This window comes from Leucoraja erinacea, chromosome 19 (genome assembly GCF_028641065.1).
Source record: "Leucoraja erinacea ecotype New England chromosome 19, Leri_hhj_1, whole genome shotgun sequence".
In the NCBI taxonomy this organism is placed as follows: Eukaryota; Metazoa; Chordata; class Chondrichthyes; order Rajiformes; family Rajidae; genus Leucoraja; species Leucoraja erinaceus.
The window spans coordinates 13,404,167-13,427,779 of record NC_073395.1 but is presented as its reverse complement, the minus strand read 5'-3'; the positions used below and the strand labels follow the sequence as shown (position 1 = coordinate 13,427,779).

Genomic DNA, 23,613 nt, shown 5'->3' with positions numbered 1-23,613 from the left:
GTTTCCGCGCTGTATCTCTAAACTAAAGTTAAGCAAACTAAACATGATAATCACAAATGTTAGGCTTCTCACTTCTTCTGTTTGGTCAACTGGTATTGGATTCTGCAATAAATCTTTTCTTGAATGTGCTTTGATAAATATTCTATTCTGAATGCATTCTAAGATGTTTAAGTAGCTAAAAGCAGCTGATATTATTTAAAAATTGTTTACACAATGTCCTTTGTTTCTTTCCAATTATTCTCAGATGTATGCATTTACCCTTTTCCTAAGCTTACTACTACAGGTACTTCATATGGTTGGATAGCACCAGATGCAGTGGATAGCACCAATTGCAATGGCTGTGGCATTAATCACTTACCTTCGTCTCCATAGTCTCCTTCAGAATGAAATAACGCTATCAAATGATTGAGAATATAGAGTAACCACTTCACTACTTTAATACATGGACTAATATATGATGTGCTTTTTGCATTGATTACCCTGATCTTGGGGAGGGTGGTGGGGATGGGAGGCGAGGGATGAGGGAAGGGTAGGAAAAGTGTGGTGTTTTGGAAAGAGGGGGATTTTTCCAGTGGGTTCTTTAGCCCTAGCAGTTGATTGATGACAATGGTGTTGCATTTTCTCCAAGGTCTCTGTGGAATTTCTATAGACTCGATTTGGCATGACTGTATGACAAATCAAATTCCTCGTATGTTGCAAAACATACTTGGCTAATAAAGTATGATTATCATTATACCATGCGCACCGCGGCAAGGCCAGCAGATTGATCAAGGACGAGTCGCACCCTAGCCAACTCCCTCTTCTCCCCTCTCCCATCAGGCAAAAGGTATAGAAGTGTGAAAATGCACACCACCAGATTCGGGGACAGTTTCTTCCCAGCTGTTATCAGGCAACTGAATCATCCTATCACAACCAGAGAGCAGTGCTGAACTACTATCTACCCCTTTGATGACCCTATTATCAATGTTATTTCCTTATCATGTATCTATACACTGTAAATGGATAGATTTGAATCATATATTGTCTTTCTGCTGACTGGTTAGCACGCAACAAAAGCTTCTCACTGTACCTCAGTACACGTGATAATAAACTAAATTAAACTAAACTTCCAGTGAAGATGAATGGAAGAAGTCACATGGAGATCCAATCTTTCTCTCTCTCTCTCTACTGGGACTAATGATGAAATTGATTTTGAAAGGGTTTAATATGTTAAATATGTTGCTTTCATAATAATAGCTGATCTTCCCCATTTGACTGCAAAATTTTTGAAGTCTCTCCTATAATACATGGAGTATCCCACCAAAACAGAGATTAAAAGGGCAGAACATTCAGAAAACGACTCCAGGCAAACATATGATAGGAATGTGAACTGCAGCAAGGCATGAGACTTCTTCCAGGTACTATCTTCAACTGTGAACACCAGGCCCCTGTATCAGCTCCATGCTTTCACCTAGTTGCCTGAATACCTAAAAATCCTTCATTGATGAATATATAAGGATTTTACACCCTCGGGTCCCTGGAGATTTACAACAAACTTATATCACTCAGAGAAGCAATTTCACCTTGACTCAATTCTTTAGTTTATTTTAATTTATTGTCACCAGTACTGAGGTAAAATGAAGAGCAGTTAGTTGCAGTCCAGTCAGCGGAAAAACTATTCATGATTACAATCAAACCATCCACAGTGTACAGATTGAGAATTAAGGGAATAATATTTAGTGCAGGTTAAAGTCTAACTAAAGATAGTCTGATGGTCTCCAATGAGGTGGATGGTCGCTCAGGACCACTCTCTAATTGTTGATAGTACTGTATATATTAACCCCCTTATTCGGTTATAGCAGGCAATTGGTGTTAACTGATGTAATTCCTCCCACCCCACATCCCCCTCCCTCCCCCCCAATTTCTGACACCTCTTATGGCCCTAAACCCAGCTGAACATCATTGTTCCTAATTTTACCCCCATTCAAGTCCCTTCATCTCCCAACTCAATATTTATGAATTCCTTCCTTCCACCTCTCCATTTTCCACCTCTTTCTAATTCGTTGATCTCCCTTAAAATCCATCTCTGCGACCCTACGATTCATTATTGGCTTTCTGGAGCAATAATCTCACATGCAACATGATGCTTTAGATGTGACTCCAATGGCTCACTGGAACTTTTCCAAGCAGTTGATAGCCCATTGCTCTGTATGATACTATTTGTTTTTGTCAATAACTCGTTGAAAATCCAATAACTCTCTGTACTTCTGCTTGTCTTTGTCTTGCAGTCAGGAGGTCGTTGAGAACAATGTGCTGCTCCAGTTAGACCCTGCTGTTTCGGGTGTATTCTCAGGAAATCCATATCCATTTGGCATTGATCCGGTGAGGAATGTTACAACAACCACTCCGATCTTTCCATGTTAGTCTCAAAAATGTTTCATGTACCATTTGGAGGTTTCTACTTCCGACAAGTTTAGGCAGCACAGTGGCGCAGCAATACAGTGCTGCCATGCCGCGCCAGAGACCAGGGTTTGATCTTGACTATGGGTGCTGTCTGTACGGAGTTTGTACATTCTCCCTGTGATGCTATGGGTTTTCTCTGGATGCTCCGATTTCCTCTCACACTCCAAAGATATACAGGTGTGTAAGTTAATTGGCTTCAGTAAATTGTCCCTAGTGTGTAGAATAGTGTTAGTGTGTAGGTGATCGTTAGTCAGCGCGGACTCGGTGGGCTGAAGGGCCTGCTTCCACGCTATAGCCCTAAAGTTACAAAATTGGCATTAGAACCAATGCTTTATATTCTTTCAGAATGAACCAAAATACTTAAAATCCCAAATTCAGATGAATCACTCAATATGGATTCCTTAAGAGCAAGATTCATTGCTTTTGTCAAGAAATTTGCACCTGTTAAAATGTTGAAGGACAAAACTTGGTATACCCACCCTTTAATTTGCAAAACAACATTGCTGCCAATTTATGTCCCACAGTTGTGAAAATGTCCTCAATGTGGCAGTTAATGAATGCTCTTTTGTTACATTGAAGATTTGGAACATTGCCTCAAACAAGCTAACTTTCCTCAACTCCTATAAGATGAAGATGTCGGTTATTCTTGGTGTTACACATATGGTGTTTGGTGTGGTCATCAGCCTCTTTAATCACGTGTAAGTACATGAGGATGATTCCGAGCTTATCTGTCCACAGACACTGGCCTTCCCTCACTTCAGGAAGGCCCAAAATACTTTGCAGTCAATAAAGTGCTTCTACAGATAGATAACAACTAGTTAGCAGACAACAGGAAGACTAGGACTACACAATATGTCTTGAAATGGTTGAAGAATAACCACTGGTTGGAACAGTGGAAGAACTAGGATGTTTTCAGAACTCGACGGTCTGAGCCATTGAGAGAGGTTGAGCAGGCTGGAACTATATTCCTTGGAGCACAGGAGGATGAGGGGTGATCCTATGGAGGTGTATAAAATCATAAGGAATATATCAGGTAGATGCACAGAGCATCTTGCCCAGATTAGGGAAATTGAGAACCAGAGGACATGGGTTTAAGGTGAAGGGGAAAGATTCAACAGGAATTTGAGGGGTAACTTTTTCACACAATGGGTGGTGGGTGTATGGAACGAGCTGCCAGAGGAGGTAGTTGAGGCTGGGGCTATTGCAACATTTAAGAAACAATTAGAAAGGTACATGGATAGGACAAGTTTAGAGGGATATGAGGCAAACATAAGTAGGTGGGACCTAGTGTAGACGGGACATGTTGGGCCGAGGGTCCTGTTTCCACACTATATAACTCTGACTCTTTAACTGTTCTGCTTTTCTTCCATACAGTGCCAGCCACCTGAGGAATGTGATTGCTTTCCTTGTTTAATGCTAAGTGCAGGAGTGTAACTAGTCTCACCACGATGATAGATTTTTTTTGTAAACTAGATGTTGGAGCGTGATTTAACTGCCGGCGTTCAGGAATGTCCAAGTCCGCCATGGCCTGAAAATAGAAATGTTGTTGGGGACCAATAATTCCAGCAAACTTTAGTTAGAAAATGAGTTACAGCGTTTCTTCCTCCGTTCAGGAGAAAATATATTTTCCTTTCCAAGATGATGACCAAAAAGATATTGATGGGAATGGTCAGTGGAGTCATGGGAGCATTGTGGGGCTATGTAAGAGTATATTTTCTTGGAGCTTTCATCTCTGTGGATACCTATGTTACGCACATAATTACATTTCAAGAGGAGCTCATCAGCTGTAAAGTACATTTGTCATCCTCAGGGTATGAATGAAACTATAGAAATACTAGTAGACAAAAATGCTGGAGAAACTCAGCGGGTGAGGTTGACCCATCTGAAGAAGGGTCTCGACCCGAAACGTTGTCTATTTCCTTCGCTCCATAGATGCTGCCTCACCCGCTGAGTTTCTCCAGCATTTTTGTCTACCTTTGATTTTCCAGCATCTGCCATTCCTTCTTAAACATAGAAATACTGGTTCTTTCTTTGCACCAATTATCAACGAGAGTCGATGTTTGTTCTTGCCCTATTTGTCTTTGACTTGTGGCCTTCCATTTTGTTTCCCTGTTTTACAGCTATTTTAACAACAAAGTCAACATCTTCCTTCAGTTCATACCGGAAATGATCTTCATCTTGAGCTTATTCGGTTACTTGGTCTTCATGGTTATTTTTAAATGGTGTTTTTACCATGTCGGGATCTCCCAGTCTGCACCCAGTATTTTAATCCACTTCATCAACATGTTTCTGTTTTCTTACAATGATGCTACCATTGCACCCTTATACAGATATCAGGTATGCTTTAGGTGAAATGTTAACATTAAAATCGTTTTCAAGCAACCAGAAAAAAAGAAATTGGTTGCAATCCAAAACTACCCTGAGTGAATAGCTACAATCTACTTACCTTTTGTTGCTTTCCATCTTGTGGTGTGATAGTTGCTGGCAAGACTAGCATTCATTGTCCATCGGCCTTTAATAAAATGAATGGTTTGTTGGGCTATTCCATAAAGCAGTTAGGAGTCAACTGCGCCGCTCTGTGCTTGGACTTGCGTACAGGTAAAGGTGATGGATTTCTTTCCCCACGAGACATCAGGGAACTGGATGGGTTTCACAACAATCAAGTAATAGTTCACTGTCGTCATTGCTGATTGTAGCTTAGTATTTCACTTTTATTTATCAACTACATTAAAATCCAGCCACCATAATGAGCTCCTCCATTGGTGTTTCTGGGAGTTCTAGTTCAATAATACGACCACTCTGCTGCCATCGCGATGTCACTGGTTATTTCACGAGCACATCTTTGTCTCGACTGCATCATATGTAACATTGGTTGTAAACAAAGATTGCTACATGAAGACTGTTGCCACTTTTGGGACTGTGTCGTGTGATTAACTGCTCTTTGGGCTGCACCAAAGCTTATAGGAAGTTAAAAAGACTCTGCGAAGAATATTTGAATTAACCGTACATTGAGCACTAGATATTTTATGTGTAAATGTCTGTACGTTCATTAGAGATTAAGAACCAGCTTAGTATGTTTAATGGTGCTTTATTGTCACACGTGCAAACACACGGTGAAATTATCTTCTTACTTACAGTCCAGTAAAGTATTGCCATTATGAGCGTTTGACAGCACTGGGCCTCTGCTCGCTGGAGTTTAGAAGGTTGAGAGGGGACCTCATTGAAACTTACAGAATAATGAAAGGCATAGAGAGTGAATGTGGAAAGGATGTTTCCACTGGTGGGAAAGTCTAGGACCAGAGGTTGTAGCACATGAATTAAAGGGCACTCTTTTAGAAAGGAGGTGAGGAGGAACTTCTTTAGTCAGAGGGTAGTTAATCTGTGGAACTAATTGCCAGAGAGGGCTGTGGAAGTCAAGTCAGTGGATATTTTTAGGGCAGAGATAGACACATTCTTGATTAGGACGGGTGTCAAGGGTTATGAGGAGAAGGCGGGAAAATGGGAATAAGAGGCAGAGATCAGCCATGATTGAATGGCGGAGTAGACTCGATCGGCCGAATGGCCTAATTCTACTCCTATAACTTGTGAACCTAGACAGTGTTGCTACTTCAGCTATCCCGTGACTCCAGCAGTATGTAACTTGGAGGTTGCGTGATGACTGAACTCTGTTTGAATTCTCTATTATTTGGTCTTCCTGCTGGGGCACAGCAAAGAATGGCTGATTCTCTGGATACCTGCAGACCCACAGCTGACCAGGGGTCTGAGTCACACCACCCCCTAGCAGAATAGACCAACAGATACAAGAAAATCTTGCTTACATTTTTCTTTTAATTTTTACAGAAAGAGGTTCAGAGTTGTCTGGTGATCATTGCTGTCATTTCTGTCCCATGGATGTTTCTCTTGAAGCCTTTTATGTTGCGATCAAAACACAAGAGATCTCAGCAAACGGTAAGATGAATACGAAGATCATCCATAATAAAATGTACCTCCCGGGTGTTGATATTAATGCAATGACTAATATGTCAGACATTTGAATGGGTTAGGAGTTTACTGGGAGTTCTTGTCTCATTGCATACTGGGTTGGTTGTCATTGCTTTTAGGAATTTAGTTACAAAGTAGTTACCAAACTACTTCCAGAGAATCAATCCCTCTTGTAAGTGTAATATTTTTCATACAATGATTAGCTTTTTGAACTTCCTTCCAAATCCTGCATTCACCTTTCTTCCATGCCTCACTTGGCCTTACTGTAGCTTCTGCCTTTTATATAACTATTTCCCTTGAACTAAGCTGAACTGCTTTTGCTTTGACTCAATCTCGAGTCTGTTTTAGTCCTTTGAAACATAGAAACATAGACAATAGGTGCAGGAATAGACCATTAGGCCCTTCGAGCCTGCACAGCCATTCAATATGATCATGGCTGATCATCCAACTCAGTATCCCGTACGTGCCTTCTCTCCATACCCCCTGATCCCTTTAGCCACAAGCGCCACATCTAACTCCTTCTTAAATATAGCCAATATACTGGCCTCAACTACCTTCTGTGGCAGAGAGTTCCAGAGATTCACCACTCTCTGTGTGAAAAATGTTTTTCTCATCGCGGTCCTCAAGGATTTCCCCTCTATCCTTAAGCTGTGACCCCTTGTCCTGGACTTCCCCAACATCGGGAACAATCTTCCTGCATCTAGCCTGTCCAACCCCTTAAGAACTTTGTACGTTTCTATAAGATCCCCCCTCAATCTGCTAAATTCTAGCGAGTACAAGCCTAGTCTATCCAGTCTTTCTTCGTATGAAAGTCCTGACATCCCAGGAATCAATCTGGTGAACCTTCTCTGCACTCCCTCTATGGCAATAATGTCCTTCCTCAGATTTGGAGACCAAAACTGTACGCAATACTCCAGGTGTGGTCTCACCAAGACCCTGTACAACTGCAGTAGAACCTCCCTGCTCCTATACTCAAATTATTTTGCTATGAATGCTAACATACCATTCGCTTTCAAAAAGGTCTTAAGACCTTTGGTCTTAAGGTCATAAGTGATAGGAGTAGAATTAGGCCATTCGGCCCATCCGGTCTAATCTGCCATTCAATCATGGCTGATCTATCTCTCCCTCCTAACCCCATTCTCCTGCCTTCTCCCCATAATCTCTGAGTCTGAGATTCTGTCTATTTGGATCAAGGCTGCTGTGCACTATAGATCTACCTCCATTGATTCAAATGAAGTCAAATTAATTGTAATGTGCAGAAGTAGAGTGAGATGCATGTGCAACATCGACTTAGACGACAACAAAAGCATAAATAATGGTTAAAAAAAAACTGCAAAAAACAACACATAACGTTGGTGCAAAACTGCACAATTAAAACAAAATTCTCCATGGTTGTGCAAAAGGTGGGCTAGAGTGTTCCGTTGCTGAGGTGGGATTAGAGTTGAGCAGGTTGGTCCCAGAGCGAATTTGGGTTTCCGTACCTCCTGCAAGCAAGTCTTTGGTGGCAATGAGACGAGGGCATGGTGGGAATACCTGATGATAGATGATGCTTTCTTGAGGTAGCATCTGGTGAAGATGCTATCGATGATGGGGGAGGGCCATGCCAACATTTGATCAGGCTAAGTCCACCTTTCTCTGCACCTGCTTGCGTCCTATGCACTGGAAATGCCTTACTTGATGCATGCAGCTATGTCCCATCATGCTTATACGTTCAGATGTTGTCGGAGAAAGAATTCGGCCATTTGGCCCATCAAGTCTACTCTGCCATCAATCATGCCTGATCTATCCTTCCCTCTCAACCCAATTTTCCTGCTTTCTCCCCATAACCCCTGTGTCAGGTAAATTCAAAGACATCACAACTTGAATGCACCCTCTTCCTGTGACGGTACATGACAACATTCATTATGATGAGCACCAGACATGGTTCGTCAGAACACCAGGATTTAACAGGAACCTGTGGGGCAACTGTTTTACATAAAGGATGGTAGGTATATGGAATGAGATGCCACAGGAGGAGGTAGTTGTGGCAGGTACTTTTGACAATCTTGTCCTTACCAACACTGCAGCCAATACAGACTTGAAGCCATGTTGTATCTCGAACAAATTCAAGTATTGGCACTATAAAGTGATATTTTGGATGAATGTGTTTTTTTTTTAATGCTTTTATTTCCTTCAGGTGCAGACGGCACAAGAAAATGTCTACGCCTCGGCAGTAGGAGATGCAGATACCTTGCAGCCCCAGCAGAGGAGCTCCACTGATCACACCGACGGCCAAGAGAATCAACATGCTGAAGAGGCAAGTCATCAAGTTTACCCTGAAGGTTTAACACTAGCTTTTCTCTGCTGACTAACTTGCATGAGCGGGTACTTCTTATTGTCTCTTAATATTTGATAAGATGTAGTTTTGTCTTTATACAATATGGAAAGATGAATATGTGAAGAGAATCCAACAGAGTAACTCATTTTTGGTCCAAACATGACATGGTCTGGTCTGGACAGACCTGCCGCACTCTATATACATTTGGGAACCAGCATGGCTGTGGGAAAAGGGGTAAGAAGCACATTAATGTAAAAATAATAGACAGGAGGCACAAATAGGGCGGCACGGTGGCGCAGCGGTAGAGCTGCTGCCTTTCAGTGCCAGGGATCAGAGTTTGATCCTCACTACGTCTGTATGGGGTTTGTATGTTCTCCCTGTGACCCCCATGGGTTTTCTCCGGGTGTTCTGGTTTCCTCTCACACTCCAAAGATGTACAGGTTAGTAGGTTAATTAGCTTTGGTAAAATTGTAAATTATCGCGTGTGTGTGTAGGATAGTGCTCGTGTACGAGGTGATCGCTGGTCGAAGTGGACCCCAATGTATCTCAAGTCTAAAGTCTACACAAGTAATCTTTTTCATTATGTAAAGTGGGGAGTTAATGCAACAGTGGTCTATGTAGTCTTGTTGCTATGTGAATGTGTGCACAGGCACTGGCTTGCTTTTAATGCTCTGTCTGATCATTGATGATGAGAACCTGAAGGATTTTAAAACCTTTTTGTTTTCTCAAATGTGTCTTATGGTGTAATACTTATTCATTGCGATTCTCAGTGTGAAGCAGATCTCTAAACTCCAAATGTATCCCCATCTTTGTCAGCCCTGCTCCCGGAGCACCTGACATCAGGTCCGTCAGCAGAGGCTGGGAGTTAAACCTGGAATGGTTCAGTTACTCACTGCCTGTACCGCGGGGCTGGAATTGCATGTGTGTTGTGTTCAACCAGAAGGGTTTTACAATGGCTGGCTTTCATTTTCATTTCTCTTGCATTGTTTCAGTTTGACTTTGGTGATATCTTTGTGCACCAAGCAATCCACACTATCGAGTACTGCCTCGGATGCATCTCCAACACTGCCTCCTATCTCCGGCTCTGGGCTCTAAGTTTAGCTCACGCAGGTAAGCAATCGTCTTTGGGCCTCATGGAAGTGATGGGTGGGTGGACAACTCATGGCAATGAATGAACGAACTTGTTGGACAGTGAATGTGAATAATATGGAGATGCCGGTAAAGCTTTCTGTAACATCAAGAACATCCTGCCCCACAATTACATACTAGGGTCATGGTGTAATACAACATGAGTCCACCAGGGACTATACTGGAAGTTGGACAATTTTATACTGGACAATTTTTTTACATTTATCAACCAATTTACCTACAAACCTGCACGTCTTTGGAATGTGGGAGGAAACTGAAGATCTCGGAGAAAACCCATGTAGGTCAGGTACAAACTCCGTGCAGACGGTGCCCGTAGTCGGGATCGAACCCAGGTCTCCGGTGCTGCATTTTGCTGTAAGGCAGCAACTCCACCGCTGCGCCACCGTGACTGCCCATGCTGACTCTGATGCCCCATCCACATCCTCCCCTATGCCTTTAGACCTTTCCTATCCATGTACCTGTCCGAATGTTTTTTAAATATTGTTATAGTACCCCCTCCGGCAGCTTGTTCCATATACCCACTACCCTCTGAGTGAACAAGTTGGCCCTCGGGTTCTTATTAAATCGTCTTTAAGCCTACTGGTTTCCTCTGGTTCTCGATTCCCCGACTCAGGGTCTGAGTAATGTATATCTCCCCCCCCCCCCCCCCCCCCCCCCCCTTACACCTCAAGAGGAAAAAAGTCCCAGCCTATCCAACCTTTCCTTATAACTCAATCCCTTGAGCGCTGGTAACTTAATGAATCTTTATCTGTACCCTTTCCAGCTTAATGACATCCTCTTGAGAGCAGGACAACCAGAACTCGGGTCTATTCTCTTCATTATTGTCTATTTGCTATGAATATACCTGTAGAATCTCATAGGATTTTCCTTTGGCCTGGTCTGCCAGAACTATCTAAAGCCTCTTCTTGCTCTCTCAATTTCTCTTTTATGTGTCTTCCTGACTTTCTGCAGGGGATCCACTTGAACTGATGTCAGCTTCTGATACCATATATGTGTGCCTTCTCTAGCAGGGCCCTCTAACTATTGTTTAAGAAAGCGTTCCTGAACACAGTTAAGAAATTCCACCCGTCCATTTCCTTTGCACAATGGGATTCCCAGTCAATACGAGGGAAGTTTAAAATTACCTCCTATTATGAGCCTATTATTTTTACAGTAATAGAAACATAGACATAGAAACATAGAAAATAGGTGCAGGAGTAGGCCATTCGGCCCTTCGAGCCTGCACTGCCATTTGATATGATCATGGCTGATCATCCAACTCTGTATCCCATCCCTGCCTTCTCTCCATACCCCCTGATCCCTTTAGCCACAAGGGCCACATCTAACTCCCTCTTAAATATAGCCAATGAACTGGCCTCAACTACCTTCTGTGGCAGAGAATTCCACAGATTCACCATTCTCTGTGTAAAAAATGATTTTCTCATCACGGTCCTAAAAGACTTCTCTCTTATCCTTAAACTGTGACCCCTAGTTCTGGACTTCCCCAACATCGGGAATAATCTTCCTGCATCTAGCCTGTCCAACCCCTTAAGAATTTTGTAAGTTTCTATAAGATCCCCCCTCAATCTTCTGAATTCTAGCGCTAATCTGTGATTTCCTTGCATATTTGCTGCTCTGATTCCCACTGACTATTGGGAGGAGGCTGTAATGCATCTCCAACAAAGTAACCATCCCCTTCTCATATTGAAGTTCCACTCCTATGGCATTAGATGATTCCCAAAGAGTATCTGAGAACTGCCATGATGTCCTCCATAATCACAGATTTAACTCCCCTCTTGCCTGCATCTCATTTGTGCCAGAACATTGAGCTGCCACTGTTGCCCCTCTCCCAACCATGTTTCTGTTATGGCTATAATATCCCACAGTCCTATGCATCAATTCACACCCTGAGTTCTTCTGCCTTATCCATGTGGCTTCTGCATTAAAGGTCTCTCTGACTTTCCCCTCTTCCTGACTTGATCCTGCCTGTCCTATCTACTAAACGCCCACATTAACATCTACACCAGGTTCCATTTGCCCATCTGCCACACTGTTGCTTTAGGTCCCCACCAATAATATATTGCATTAATAAGGAGACTCGGAGCAAGCTGACTGCAGCCTTGATTTTATAATACATGTGGACTTGGGGCTCCCGCAGCCTAGAACTACTGTCTCTGTAGAATGCACTGGAGAAGAGGGTACGCTGTGTATCTGAAAGCAACTGCACATTATATTTGTGTAAGATGGGGCTGCAGATGCTGGCTTACACCGAAGATAGACACAAAAAGCTGCAGTAACTCAGCGGGACAGGCAGAATCTCTGGAGAAAAGAAATAAGTGACGTTTTGGGTCGAGGCTGAGAGTCAGGGGAAAGGGAAATGAGAGATTATAGAAGGTACATAGAATACATGAATGAAAGATATGCAAAAAGCAACACTGATCAAGGAAACGTGTAGGGTGGAACTGCAGGTAGTGGTTTACACCGAAGATAGACGTAAAATACTAGCCTCACCCATTCCTTCTCTCCTGAGATGCTGCCTGTCCCGCTGTTACTCCAGCTTTTTGTGTCTATCTTCGCTGATCAAGGAAATGTAGAGCCCACAATGGTCCGTTGTTGGCTGTGGGGTACGTGATAATAACTCGTTATTACCTACCCCACAGCCAAACGTGCACATAATATTTACTAGCCAACAGTTATAAAACTGTTAAACTAAAATCTTGGAACCTGAAATCTTGCAACCCTAATTAGAACATCGCTTGTCTCAGTGGTCTATCAGGACACTCGTCTTAGTTTAAAAGCTAACAGAACAGTTGTCTTGTTTTCCAGAGCTATCTGAAGTGCTTTGGAGCATGGTCCTGCACATTGGGCTGAGTAGTGTTTCCTGGGGTGGCCTCATAGGAGTCTTCATCATATTTGCAATCTTCGCCGTCTTGTCTGTTGCCATTCTGTTGGTGATGGAAGGACTGTCTGCTTTTCTGCACGCACTACGTCTTCATTGGTAAGTAACTCAATGCACATTAGTTACACTGTGAAGGTTATACCCAATACCCTAAGGGCCAGTCCCACTTAAGGGCATGTCCCATTTGAGCGTCATTTGCGCGTCACGCAGGTGGCCTATGCCATCAGGCGCCATGCACGCGTAATGCACGCCAGGCGCGCGTCATGCATGCGCCGTGCATCGTGACGCGTAAATGATGTTGTGTAATTGACGCGCAAATGGCGCCCAAGTGGGACAGGCCCTTTAGGATATTTTTAAGGCAACTACAGGTGACTAGGCTGTCGCCGGGGTGTTACCTGTATCGTTGTGAGTAGTCTCCTCAGTCGCCCATAGACGCCGTTGGATTTTCAACATTTTCGGAGACAGTTGGCGACAGTAGGTTTGACGCCAATGAGCGTAGCTTGACTTCTCCTGACGTAGGTGCTGTCGTAGTTGTCGCCAGGTTGACGTAGGTTGTCGCCGGTGCTGACTTTGTTTTTTTTGTTGTTAAAGTTTTGATTCTATTTCAAATTTTATGTCGAAGGAGGGTCCAGTCGCCGGTTTTTGGTGACATGCTACGACGATGACAGCCACCTAAAAATAGCCTAAGTGAGACAGGCCCTTAACTCATGAAGGTCAATGTGCCGAATGCCTTCGTGACCAATGGTCATAGGGACAATGTGCAAACAACCACACACACAGCAGTGGAGGTCAGGATTGAACCCAGGCCACTGGAGCTGTGAGGCAAAGACTTTTCTAGCTGAGCCATTCCACCAATCCCGAATCCATCCTTTCATGAAAGACAAAAAGGTCCATGCAATCGGCAGTATCTCGGCAAGCGCTGTCTGCGGAGGGCGCTCAGCATCACCAAGGACTGCTCTCACCCCAACCATGGACTGTTTACCCTCCTACCATCCGGGAGGCGCTACAGGTCTCTCCGTTGCCGAACCAGAAGGTCGAGGAACAGCTTCTTTCCGGCGGCTGTCACTCTACTAAACAACGTACCTTGGTGACTGCCAATCAGCTAAATGTAATCACTTTTATTATTGAAAAATCGTTTGAATGTCGCTCTTCCAGGGAGATGCTAAATGCATTTCGTTGTCTCTGTACTGTACACTGACAATGACAATTAAAATTGAATCTGAATCTGAGTATCTTCCTAGCTAAATGTAATCTTTCTTTGTGAAAATGTGAACATGATGTGAAAAATGATTCTTTCAACTGATATTGGCGATCCGATCCAAATTAATTCATAAAATTGGCGTTCTTGGAGTTCTAATCTGAAGCTTCTGAAGTTTGGGAGTTGCGATCTTCATTGGGCCATACGCCTGGTTATTGATTTGGAATGGCATGAAGAAGTTATAATTAATCTCCCAAATGTGGGCGGTCCTTTAGAACCAGGCACCCTGGTGGGATCTTTGCCCAGTAATTTGTTTCAGTAATATGGTGTCACTGATGCAATTTCCAAACCACAAACATAGGAGATTCACATTTCCAATGTATCCTGACTTTTATTTTACTTGGTTTCAGGTGAAATTAAATAGTGAATTTGGGTGGCATCATTCACAAACTGGGCCGTTAGAGCTTAAAACAAAAACAACATTTTAAAATGTAGTCTGTTATAATGTATGGGGCGTGGCAACCAATTAGATGTAACAAGGTCCCCAAAATTGTAGAGTGCAGTTAGATAATTGACCAGCTAATCTATTTGGTGGTATTATATCTGTACTAAGAAGTTTACCTGATGGGTGGGGGGAATGGAGATGGGGGAAGCAGTCGTTCAGCTGCATCTCTGTGAATGATGCTATTGGCATTTGAATTCTGTTGATTTGGAAAGCATATCACGGGAATGCATATCAACGTTGACCAAATCTGAAGAGCATTCAATATGTACGTGCTCCATAGTTTATTATCTTCAATGAGTTGTGATATCCTAAACTATATCAAACTAGACATTGTTTTATCATCTTTTCTAGGGTGGAGTTTCAGAATAAGTTCTACAGTGGAGCTGGCTACAAGTTTAACCCGTTCTCTTTCAAATCAATTCTGGATGGAAATCCGGATGAATAAAGTGGCATCTCAGAATAAAATACATTAGTACAAAGAACACAATGGATCAGCTATGGATTCAAAAGGTTATAAATCAACCAAATCACCCATTGATCTTATTAACATAGGAATAATTGATTCTGAAGAGACATCATTCATGAAATTTAATTTTTTGCAAGCATTTCATGACTTACTAATATGGAAGTGGAATCAGATGTTGAAATGTAATTGGTGATGAAAGCTATAAGAAAATAATAGAGCATGACTATGTCAAATATTATGTTTTATTGTGTTTATATTCATTTAATTTTCAACATAAAATGTTAATTTTTCCATGGTTGAGAAACTAAAATCTAATTTCAAAATGATTAGCATGAGCTTTGTGTTAAGGATTGTGTTATTTGTATGAATATTTCTTGTCGTTAAGACACAATGATGACAAAACTAACAGAAGCAATGTGAGACACCCCACCACACCCTCCCCCTCCCCAATATTAGAAACATAGAAAAAGATCTTCGGTTTCCTCCCACACTCCAAAGACGTGCAGGTTTGTATATTAATTGGCTTGGTATAAATGTAAATTTTCCCTAGTGTGTATAGGATAGTGTTAATGTGCGGGGATCGCTAGTCGGGGCAATGGGCCAAAGGGCCTGTTTCCGCGCTGTATCTCTAAGCTAAAAAGAATGATTCTTTCAAAACAAAGCAGCATTGTTTGATTAAATTTCCAGATATTCACGCTTTATTAATGCTACCTTTCACCTCTAAGACTTCCTACAGCTTGATGTTTCCTGCCCCTTAATTGTCATACAGCGTAAAAACAGGCCCTCCGTCCCAACCTGCCCACATGTCTCATCTATACTAGTCCCACCTGCCTGCATTTGGCCCATATCCCCTCTAAACCCGTCCCATCCATGTAGCTGTACAAATGTTTCTTAAACATTGTGATAGTACCTGCCTCAACTACCTCCTCCGGCAACTCTTTCCATGCACCCACCACCTTTGGAGTGAAAATATTACCCCTCATGTTCCTATTATATCTTTCCTTCCTCACTTTAAACCAATGTCCTCTAGTTGTTGATTCCTCTACTCTGGGCTTGAGACACTGTGCTCGATCTATTCCTCTCATGATTTGGTACACAAAATTGTCAAACACTGTTTTTTAACAATGTTACGCAAGTTAAAGTGAAAGTGGTATTTTGGAGGTGGGGAGTGAAAAGGGATATTAAACATTTCCAGGTTATTTGCATCACTTTGGAAATGCAACTGCGAATCGCCCTTGTACACCAAACTAGTTTTTAAATCAAGAGAATACCAGTCTTGTGCTGAACACCCAAGCACAGAATTTCCCACAGGCGTTATGGGACCGAAACACGAGTTCACAAATTATCGGAGTAGAATTAGGCCATTCGGCCCATCGAGTCTACTCCGCCATTCAATCATGGCTGATCTCTGCCTCCTCATCCCATTTTCCTGACTTCTCCCCATATGCCTTATCACCTATTCTAATCAAGAATTTGTCTATCTCTGCCTTAAAAATATCCACTGAACACCTTAGTTCATTGATTCCAACCCTACCCTGCACCAATTGTTTTGTTTCCCCCCCCCCCCCCCCCCCCCCCCCCCCCCCCACCCACCTCTAATCCCTTGGTCTCACTGTTGCAACCCTCACAAATTAACGGACACCCATAATCTCCATGTTCCAAATTCAGCCTCCATAGTCAAACTATTGAGGTTGGTCATTTCTGATCATTCCCCCTCCCATTGGAATGCCTGGTTCCCATTACTTACTTTGTGTCTCAATGTATTCACGTTACTCCTGGTTCTGTCCTTCTACCAAACTGCCAGCCCGGATTCCAGTTGGAACACACAACGAGGTGCATCCAATGTTTCCTGGCAACAGTTGCCTCTCCGTGCCCAAAGTAACAAACTGAATAACTTTGCAATGACACAAAATGTTGGAGTAACTCAGCGGGTCAGGCAGCGACAGCCATTAATCAATAAAAATATCAACAGTGGTGGGATCAGACCATTCACCCAGATGACATTTTATGTTGTTGGCCATCATATTTGCAGATTTATGATCTATAACATCGTGATAAGTATCACCAAAATCCTGCTCGAACGGACTCGACAGAAACAATCTCCTGTGCTACATGTCACTGTAATGTTCAGCATCATTTACCATCTAAACCTACATTAGCAGCACAAAACTGCAGATGCTGGTTTATTAACGTATGGCATCTCCGTGTGGTATCTCAGCTGCACGGAGGTGGAGAGGAAAGCTCTTCAGCGCGTCGTCCACAGAGCGCATAGAATCATTGGGACAGAGCTACCAGCCTTGGAGGGCATCTACCACACACGGTGCCTCAGGAAGGCCGTCAGCATCCATAAGGACTCATCACACCCTTGTAACGGATTGTTTGAACTACTTCCCTCCGGCAGACGTTACAAGGCCTTCTACGCCCGAACCTCCAGACTCAGAAACAGCTTTATTCCAAGAGCTATAGTGGCTCTGAACCGGCCCTGCTGAGTGCCCCCCACCCACCCCCCTGGACAGTCTCCCTCGGATGGTCACTCACTCAGCTTGCTTATTTATTTATTTTACTTTTCTTGTACATCGGTGGAGCTGCATACTGAATCTCGTTGCACTGACGTGCAATGACAATAAAAGATATTATTATTATTATTATTACACCAAAGATAGACACCAAGTGTTGGAGTAACTCAGCGGGTCAGGCAGCATCTTTGGAGAAAAGGGGAGGGTCAGGGCCCTTCTTCGGACTAGAGAAGTGTCCGGACCCTTCCTTTTTCTCCAGAGATGCTGCCTGACCCGCTGAGTTACTCCAGTAATTGTGATCATGAAACCTATATTGATTGGAACGAAGCTCCAGAATGAAATGAAGCTGCTGTTGGTTCTTTAAATGGTTGGGGAAGACTCTGTGTAGCATCTGGAAAACTTACCTAAAGTGCTTATGAATATGAAGATATTCTTAGGGAACAGAAGATAAAATCTCATACAACAAAGCTGCAACCCAGGAATCAATCTGGGGAACCTCTGTTGAACAGCAAGCGCTCAGTCGCAACTAATACGACAATTATATTTTTCAGTCTTTAAGCTTTTGAATATGTGTGCACAAATTGTGTCAATATTTTCCCAATAAAATCATTGCAATTATGGATCAGGTCATCAGCTGCAAAACCAGACACAGATCAAATCAGCAATACTGTTTGATCTACATTTACTTAACAAATAATGCTTATGTTTCTGAAATATGCTTTTTGAATTTTAAGCAAATGCATTTTGACTGATGCTTTTCATGCTGTTAAATTATTTGAGTAGCATTTTGTGATGGATACCAAACCATGTTCATTAACCGTTATTTAATATTCCACTCTATTTGAAGAATAGTAGAATGCTGCCTCATTAGTTCTGTCAAAGTTAATCCCTTTTCCGTGTCACTTCCCCATCTCAATCGATACTGTATGTTTGCTTACTTCCTCCTTTGTGGTCGCTCTTGAAATTTGCTTGTAAAAAAAATCCTGACTTCATCCCTTTGTTATTTGAATTTTAAAACCATACTTCCCTTTAATAGCAATCATTTACCAGCCTTTGGTCTATAAACTAATTTTACATAAACTCATTACCTTTTTCTCCAAATATGCTGCCTGACCCGCTGAGTTACTCCAGCACTTTGTGTCTATCTTTGGTGTAAACCAGCATCTGCAGTTCGATGCTGCTAGGTTTAGATGGTAAATGATCTATTCAAGAGAGAGCTAGATATAGCTCTTGGGGCTAACAGATTCAAGGGACATGGGGAGAAAGCAGGAACGGGGTACTGATTTTGGATGATCAGCCATGATCATATTCAATGGCTGTGCTGGCCTGAAGAGCCGAATGGCCTACTCCTGCGCCTATTTTCTATGTTTCTAAACAGATTGGCTTGGTCATCATTGCTAGAAGTTTTATTTGGTCATCAACATGGTCACTTACATTTCTCTTTTTCTTTGACTCCATTATTTCTTCTACATTGGATAGCAGGTATGTGGGAACATCACTCCCTGCCGCCTCCATTCTAATTTTCAGGTTCTTCCCTAATTCCACACTACCTTGATTAGCAATGTACCACTCCCCAGTCTTAGAAATAGAAATAGTTATAGGAAAGATGCCTTAATTTGCCAGTTTCCGCCTGTCCTCAGTTCCTGATCATTACTGTTCCCCCTTTTTATCGACCTCCTCTATTAATGTTATCAATCCCCTCCAATGATCCAATTTCCAATATCCTCTTGGACAGACAATTGCAGAGAAGGGGTTCCTACACATCACATGTAGCTATGTTCTCATTTCAGATGCCCCCCAAAGTGGAAACAATTTTCAATTAGATCACACATCACTAATTTAAACTCCAAATAATATAGATCTAATTTCTTGAGTGACTCAAGGTCCAATATCCTCTCATCCCAAGATTTAGCTGGGTAAATCTTTTTTTTTAATCTGCTATCGATATAAGTATATTCTTTCTCAAATAACAGGGCCACAACTGTGCACATTTTTGGAAAGAGGAAGTGAGGCAGAAGGGTTTCTAGTGGGAGTTCCAAAGAAGAAGTTCTGGACAGCTGTGTTGTAAGGAACTGCAGATGCTGGTTCACCCCAACGTGTTCTGTACCTTTTTGTACTTCTATTTTCCCTCTTTCCTGACTCAAGTTCAAGTGAGTTTATTGTCATGTGTCCCTGATAAGACAATGAAATTCTTGCGTTGCTTCAGCACACAGAACATAGTAGGCATTTACTACAAAACAGATCAGTGTGTCCATATACCGTAATAAAAATATATACACACATGAATAAATAAACTGATGAAGTGCAAATAACAGATAATGGGTTATTAATAATCAGAGTTTTGGCCGAGCCAGGTTTAATAGCCTGATGGCTGTGGGGAAGTAGCTATTCCTGAACCTGGTTGTTGCAGTCTTCAGGCTCCTGTACCTTCTACCTGAAGGTAGCAGGGAGATGAGTGTGTGGCCAGGATGGTGTGGGTCTTTGATGATACTGCCAGCCTTTTTGAGGCAGTGACTGCGATAAATCCCCTCGATGGAAGGAAGACCAAAATACCATCACAGTGAATGGGGACTCAGGGAGAATACTGATGTGCCTCCCTATCAAAGCATGCGTCGAACACATTGGGCTAGTCAGGGAGTGATGCTTTGTTGACATTCCAGCTGCCTCCTGATTTTGCCTTGTATGAAGTGATGGCATTCAAGCCCTGCCACAGGAAGGAGTAAAGCGCAGCTATTAATAATATTTGATTACATGCAGGCCAGGATTGATAGCTACATGATCAGGAGGTGGGTAGAAAGGGTAGTGGTGAGTCTAATGTCCAAGAGATCAGCTTGGAATGATCAGAAAGAGAGACACAAGGAAGTAAAAGGAGCTGTGACGACAAAGGGTAGAGTAAGATCAAGGGTAGGGGTTGGGGGAGTAAAAAATGAAAGAATAAAAAGCAAATGAAGTTAAATTGGTGTTCTTGATCTTGGAGGCAGATACAAATACGACATTTAAAAGGCGTTTGGACAGGAACTGGAATAGGAAAGATGTAGTGGGATACAAGCCTAATGCAGGCAAATGGGTTTGGTATAGGTAGGCGTTATAACCGGCATCGACGAGATGGGTCGAAAGGTTCAGTGTGGTACAAATCTATGAGAAAACTCTAAGATTTCATTTTGTAGGCACTTGTTAAGAAGGGAATTGGAGAAAAGGAGAATAGAATTGACTTCTCCTCCATGCTGAGTTTTGAACAGATGTGGCTTTTGTCCAGAGAAAGTGAATCAGAGTGAAATCAGGTGTGGTTGCCTGCGATCCAGCAGATAAGGCTGACTCTCTATCAGGTACGGGGGGGGGGGGGGGGGGGGGGGAAGGCGCGCGAAGGAGGTAAGGAGATAATCCAGAAGGGAAATAGTTGCACGGGAGAGAGTAAAAAGTCAGCAGAATGAGGTTAATTTCTGAGTCTGATTGGAACGTCCAATTGCTCACCATTTTAACTCCCCTTCCCATTCCCGTATTGACCTTTCTTTTCTTGGTCTCCTCCACTGCCAGAGTAAACTGGAAGACCAACACCTCATATCCACTTAGGTAGCTTACTACCTAATGGTATGAATACTGAACATTAAATTCCCTAACTTGAAACAAACCTGGTAAATTACTGGGCAAACAGAACAGATTACTCTGAGAAACTCAGCGGGTGCAGCAGTATCTATGGAGCGAAGGAGATAGGCAACGTTTTGGGCCGAAACGTTGCCTATCTCCTTCGCTCCATAGATGTTGCTGCACCCGCTGAGTTTCTCCAGCATTTTTGTGTACCTTCAATTTTCCAGCAGCTGCAGTTCCTTCTTAAACAGATTACTCTGAGACCTGGCCTAGACATGATGGACTAATCGGCCTCCTTCTATGGTGTAAGAATAGATGAGCAATCGTTCCGGCCCTTGGATATCACTAATTAACAAGAATTATTGTGATCCAAATCAGGGACATTCGCCGAGACTAGAGGATATTGACCTGAAACATCAGCCATCCTTTTTCTCCAGAGATACTGCCTGACCCGCTGAGTTACTCCAGCACTTTGTGTCTGCCTTTGGTATAAACCAGCATCTACAGTTCCTTGTTTCCGCACTCTTCCCGCTAAACATGCACTGCACCTCTAATGGCTTTCCCTACAGAACCACCCAATCCGAAGGTCAGTTCGCCATCTCTACCGACAAAGCCAGGTCCTCCCTATGAAATTCCCAAACTGTCTGATGTTCTTCTCATCGCTTCCAAACCCAAGGCTCCCTGCGCAAAATACCAGAATTAACCAAACATCAGATTATGATCTCAAATACACATGGCTCTTCCCCACCATCACAGGGACCTCCAGGAGCCTCTGCCATAAAAAGGCAGCCAGCATCGTCAAAGACACACACCACCCTGGCATTGCTCTCACTGCACTCCTACCATCTGGAAGAAGCATCGGAGCCTGAAAACCATGGTCTCCAGGTTCAAGAACAGCTTCTTCCCAACAAACATCAGTCTATTGTACACTACAAGCACTAAGTAAACTATGAACCACAAACTGTCTTGGTTGCTCAAAGGACTTGCACTCACTCATATTGGGGTTTTTTGTTTATTGATTTTTTTTGTTTATCATTATTCATCCTTTATTGTCATCTTGCAAAGCAACAGTTGTACAGTGCAAAATGAGAAGACGTTTCCCAGGGAATACCGGAGCATCGCACATAAAAACTTCAACATTTCACGCATAAAATAAAAAAAATTATAATGCGAACTGTGAGAAACTGTGTTTACAGGCCTGCTATGCTACTGCTAAAAATAATGTCATCGTTCATTTTCAGTACATAAGACAATTAAACAATCTGGACTCCTTGGAATGTGAGGAATGTTGTCCTGCAAGTTATCTCAGATCTACTGGATATGACAAGGCAAATTACAAAAATGTGATTAGTAAATCATTGAGTGCAGATTCTTAATAAAGAAAACACTCAATGGAGAAATCCATCCAATTCAATTTCCCAAAACTAGATAAACTAATAGATTTTAACAAATTTAGATTCAAATACAAACATTTTGAAAGGAAATTATGTACAATGGGTGGGGATGTGGGATTAATGGCGAGCCTTTACAACTGGCACGGATAAAATGGGCCAAATGGCCTAATTCGCTGAAGGACTTTTATGATTTTGGGCAGCGACTGAAAGACCGAAATCTTTATTTTTGCCGCCCGATTTAATTTTAATTTAAAGCGCATTAAATAACGCTGGGGTGCATTTAAGTTGGCAATAACTCCGCTGTTGAACTTAGAAAGATGCTATTGAATTCAACTATTGAATGAACTGAATTTACAAATTGGAAACATTTTAGCAAGATGAACGAATGAGAAATAAACGCTTTATATAAACAAATGTTGGGGGTGGGACTTACTTTCACACAAAATACGTTCCCACCTCCCAGTTCTCATCACATTAAAGGGGATGAGGAACGCAGTAGGTTGAAGTGCAATATTGCTTTCAACAAGGTTGCCCTTCTAGAGTGGAGCTCATCGCTTCGGTGACGTTGGCTTGCGGTCTGTAAATCCCTTTAAGAAATTCAAGGCGGGTTTGGAAGTCGTTTGACAGGTGCAACCTGTTTACCGGTTCTACACCTGAAAGCAAAACGAGCACAATGCAATGACTTTGTAACCCAAGGATTGGAACTCGCTCGCCCGCCCGCCAATTTCGCGTTACCTTGTTCGATATAGCAAAAAAAAAAAAAATTCGCAGAGCACCCCTGTGTTGAAGTGTCTGGAAGGTAAGTTTATGAAACCCTTTCTTTCTACAGTTTTAATCAGTCCGTGTTAGGATTTGGTAGAGAGAGTCTGGCAGTTTATTTATTATTGCAAGACCGGAGAAGGAAAGTCTAAGTACAACTATATTTTTAAATGCCTTCACTGATTTAACATGAAACAAGTTTTAGTAAAGAGGAAGATATTTACTTCTTATATTTTTAGCTGCTGTAACTCTTTAGCTGTCGGTTTACTTCCTCTACTCTAATTATATGAGGCAGGTGATGGAGGTTGGCATTGATGGTAACATTATGAGTCCCCATTCGCCGTGATGGTATTTCGGTCACGGTCACAGAGGTCGACGTCAGAAAATCCTTCAGAGGGGTGAACCCTCGGGAAAGCGCCTAGA

General features: G+C 42.5%; 2 protein-coding genes across 3 annotated transcripts in view; both read left to right on the top strand.

The window, feature by feature from the left end:
• Positions 1-15,269, top strand: part of LOC129706233 (V-type proton ATPase 116 kDa subunit a 4-like) — a 55,433-nt gene extending 40,164 nt beyond the window's left edge. For both annotated transcript variants that reach the window (XM_055650347.1, XM_055650346.1), the window contains exons 14-21: positions 2,268-2,361; positions 3,022-3,140; positions 4,563-4,779; positions 6,283-6,390; positions 8,600-8,719; positions 9,733-9,850; positions 12,695-12,866; positions 14,822-15,269. In XM_055650347.1, the coding sequence (XP_055506322.1) occupies positions 2,268-2,361; positions 3,022-3,140; positions 4,563-4,779; positions 6,283-6,390; positions 8,600-8,719; positions 9,733-9,850; positions 12,695-12,866; positions 14,822-14,915 (1,042 nt within the window). In that variant the 3' untranslated portion in view covers positions 14,916-15,269. The remainder of the gene's footprint in view (positions 1-2,267; positions 2,362-3,021; positions 3,141-4,562; positions 4,780-6,282; positions 6,391-8,599; positions 8,720-9,732; positions 9,851-12,694; positions 12,867-14,821) is intronic.
• A 7,798-nt stretch (positions 15,270-23,067) lies between these two features.
• svopl (SVOP-like) overlaps positions 23,068-23,613 on the top strand; it is an 88,235-nt gene continuing 87,689 nt past the window's right edge. The window contains exon 1 of the mRNA XM_055650344.1: positions 23,068-23,230. The gene's annotated coding sequence lies outside the window, so the exon portion shown is untranslated. The remainder of the gene's footprint in view (positions 23,231-23,613) is intronic.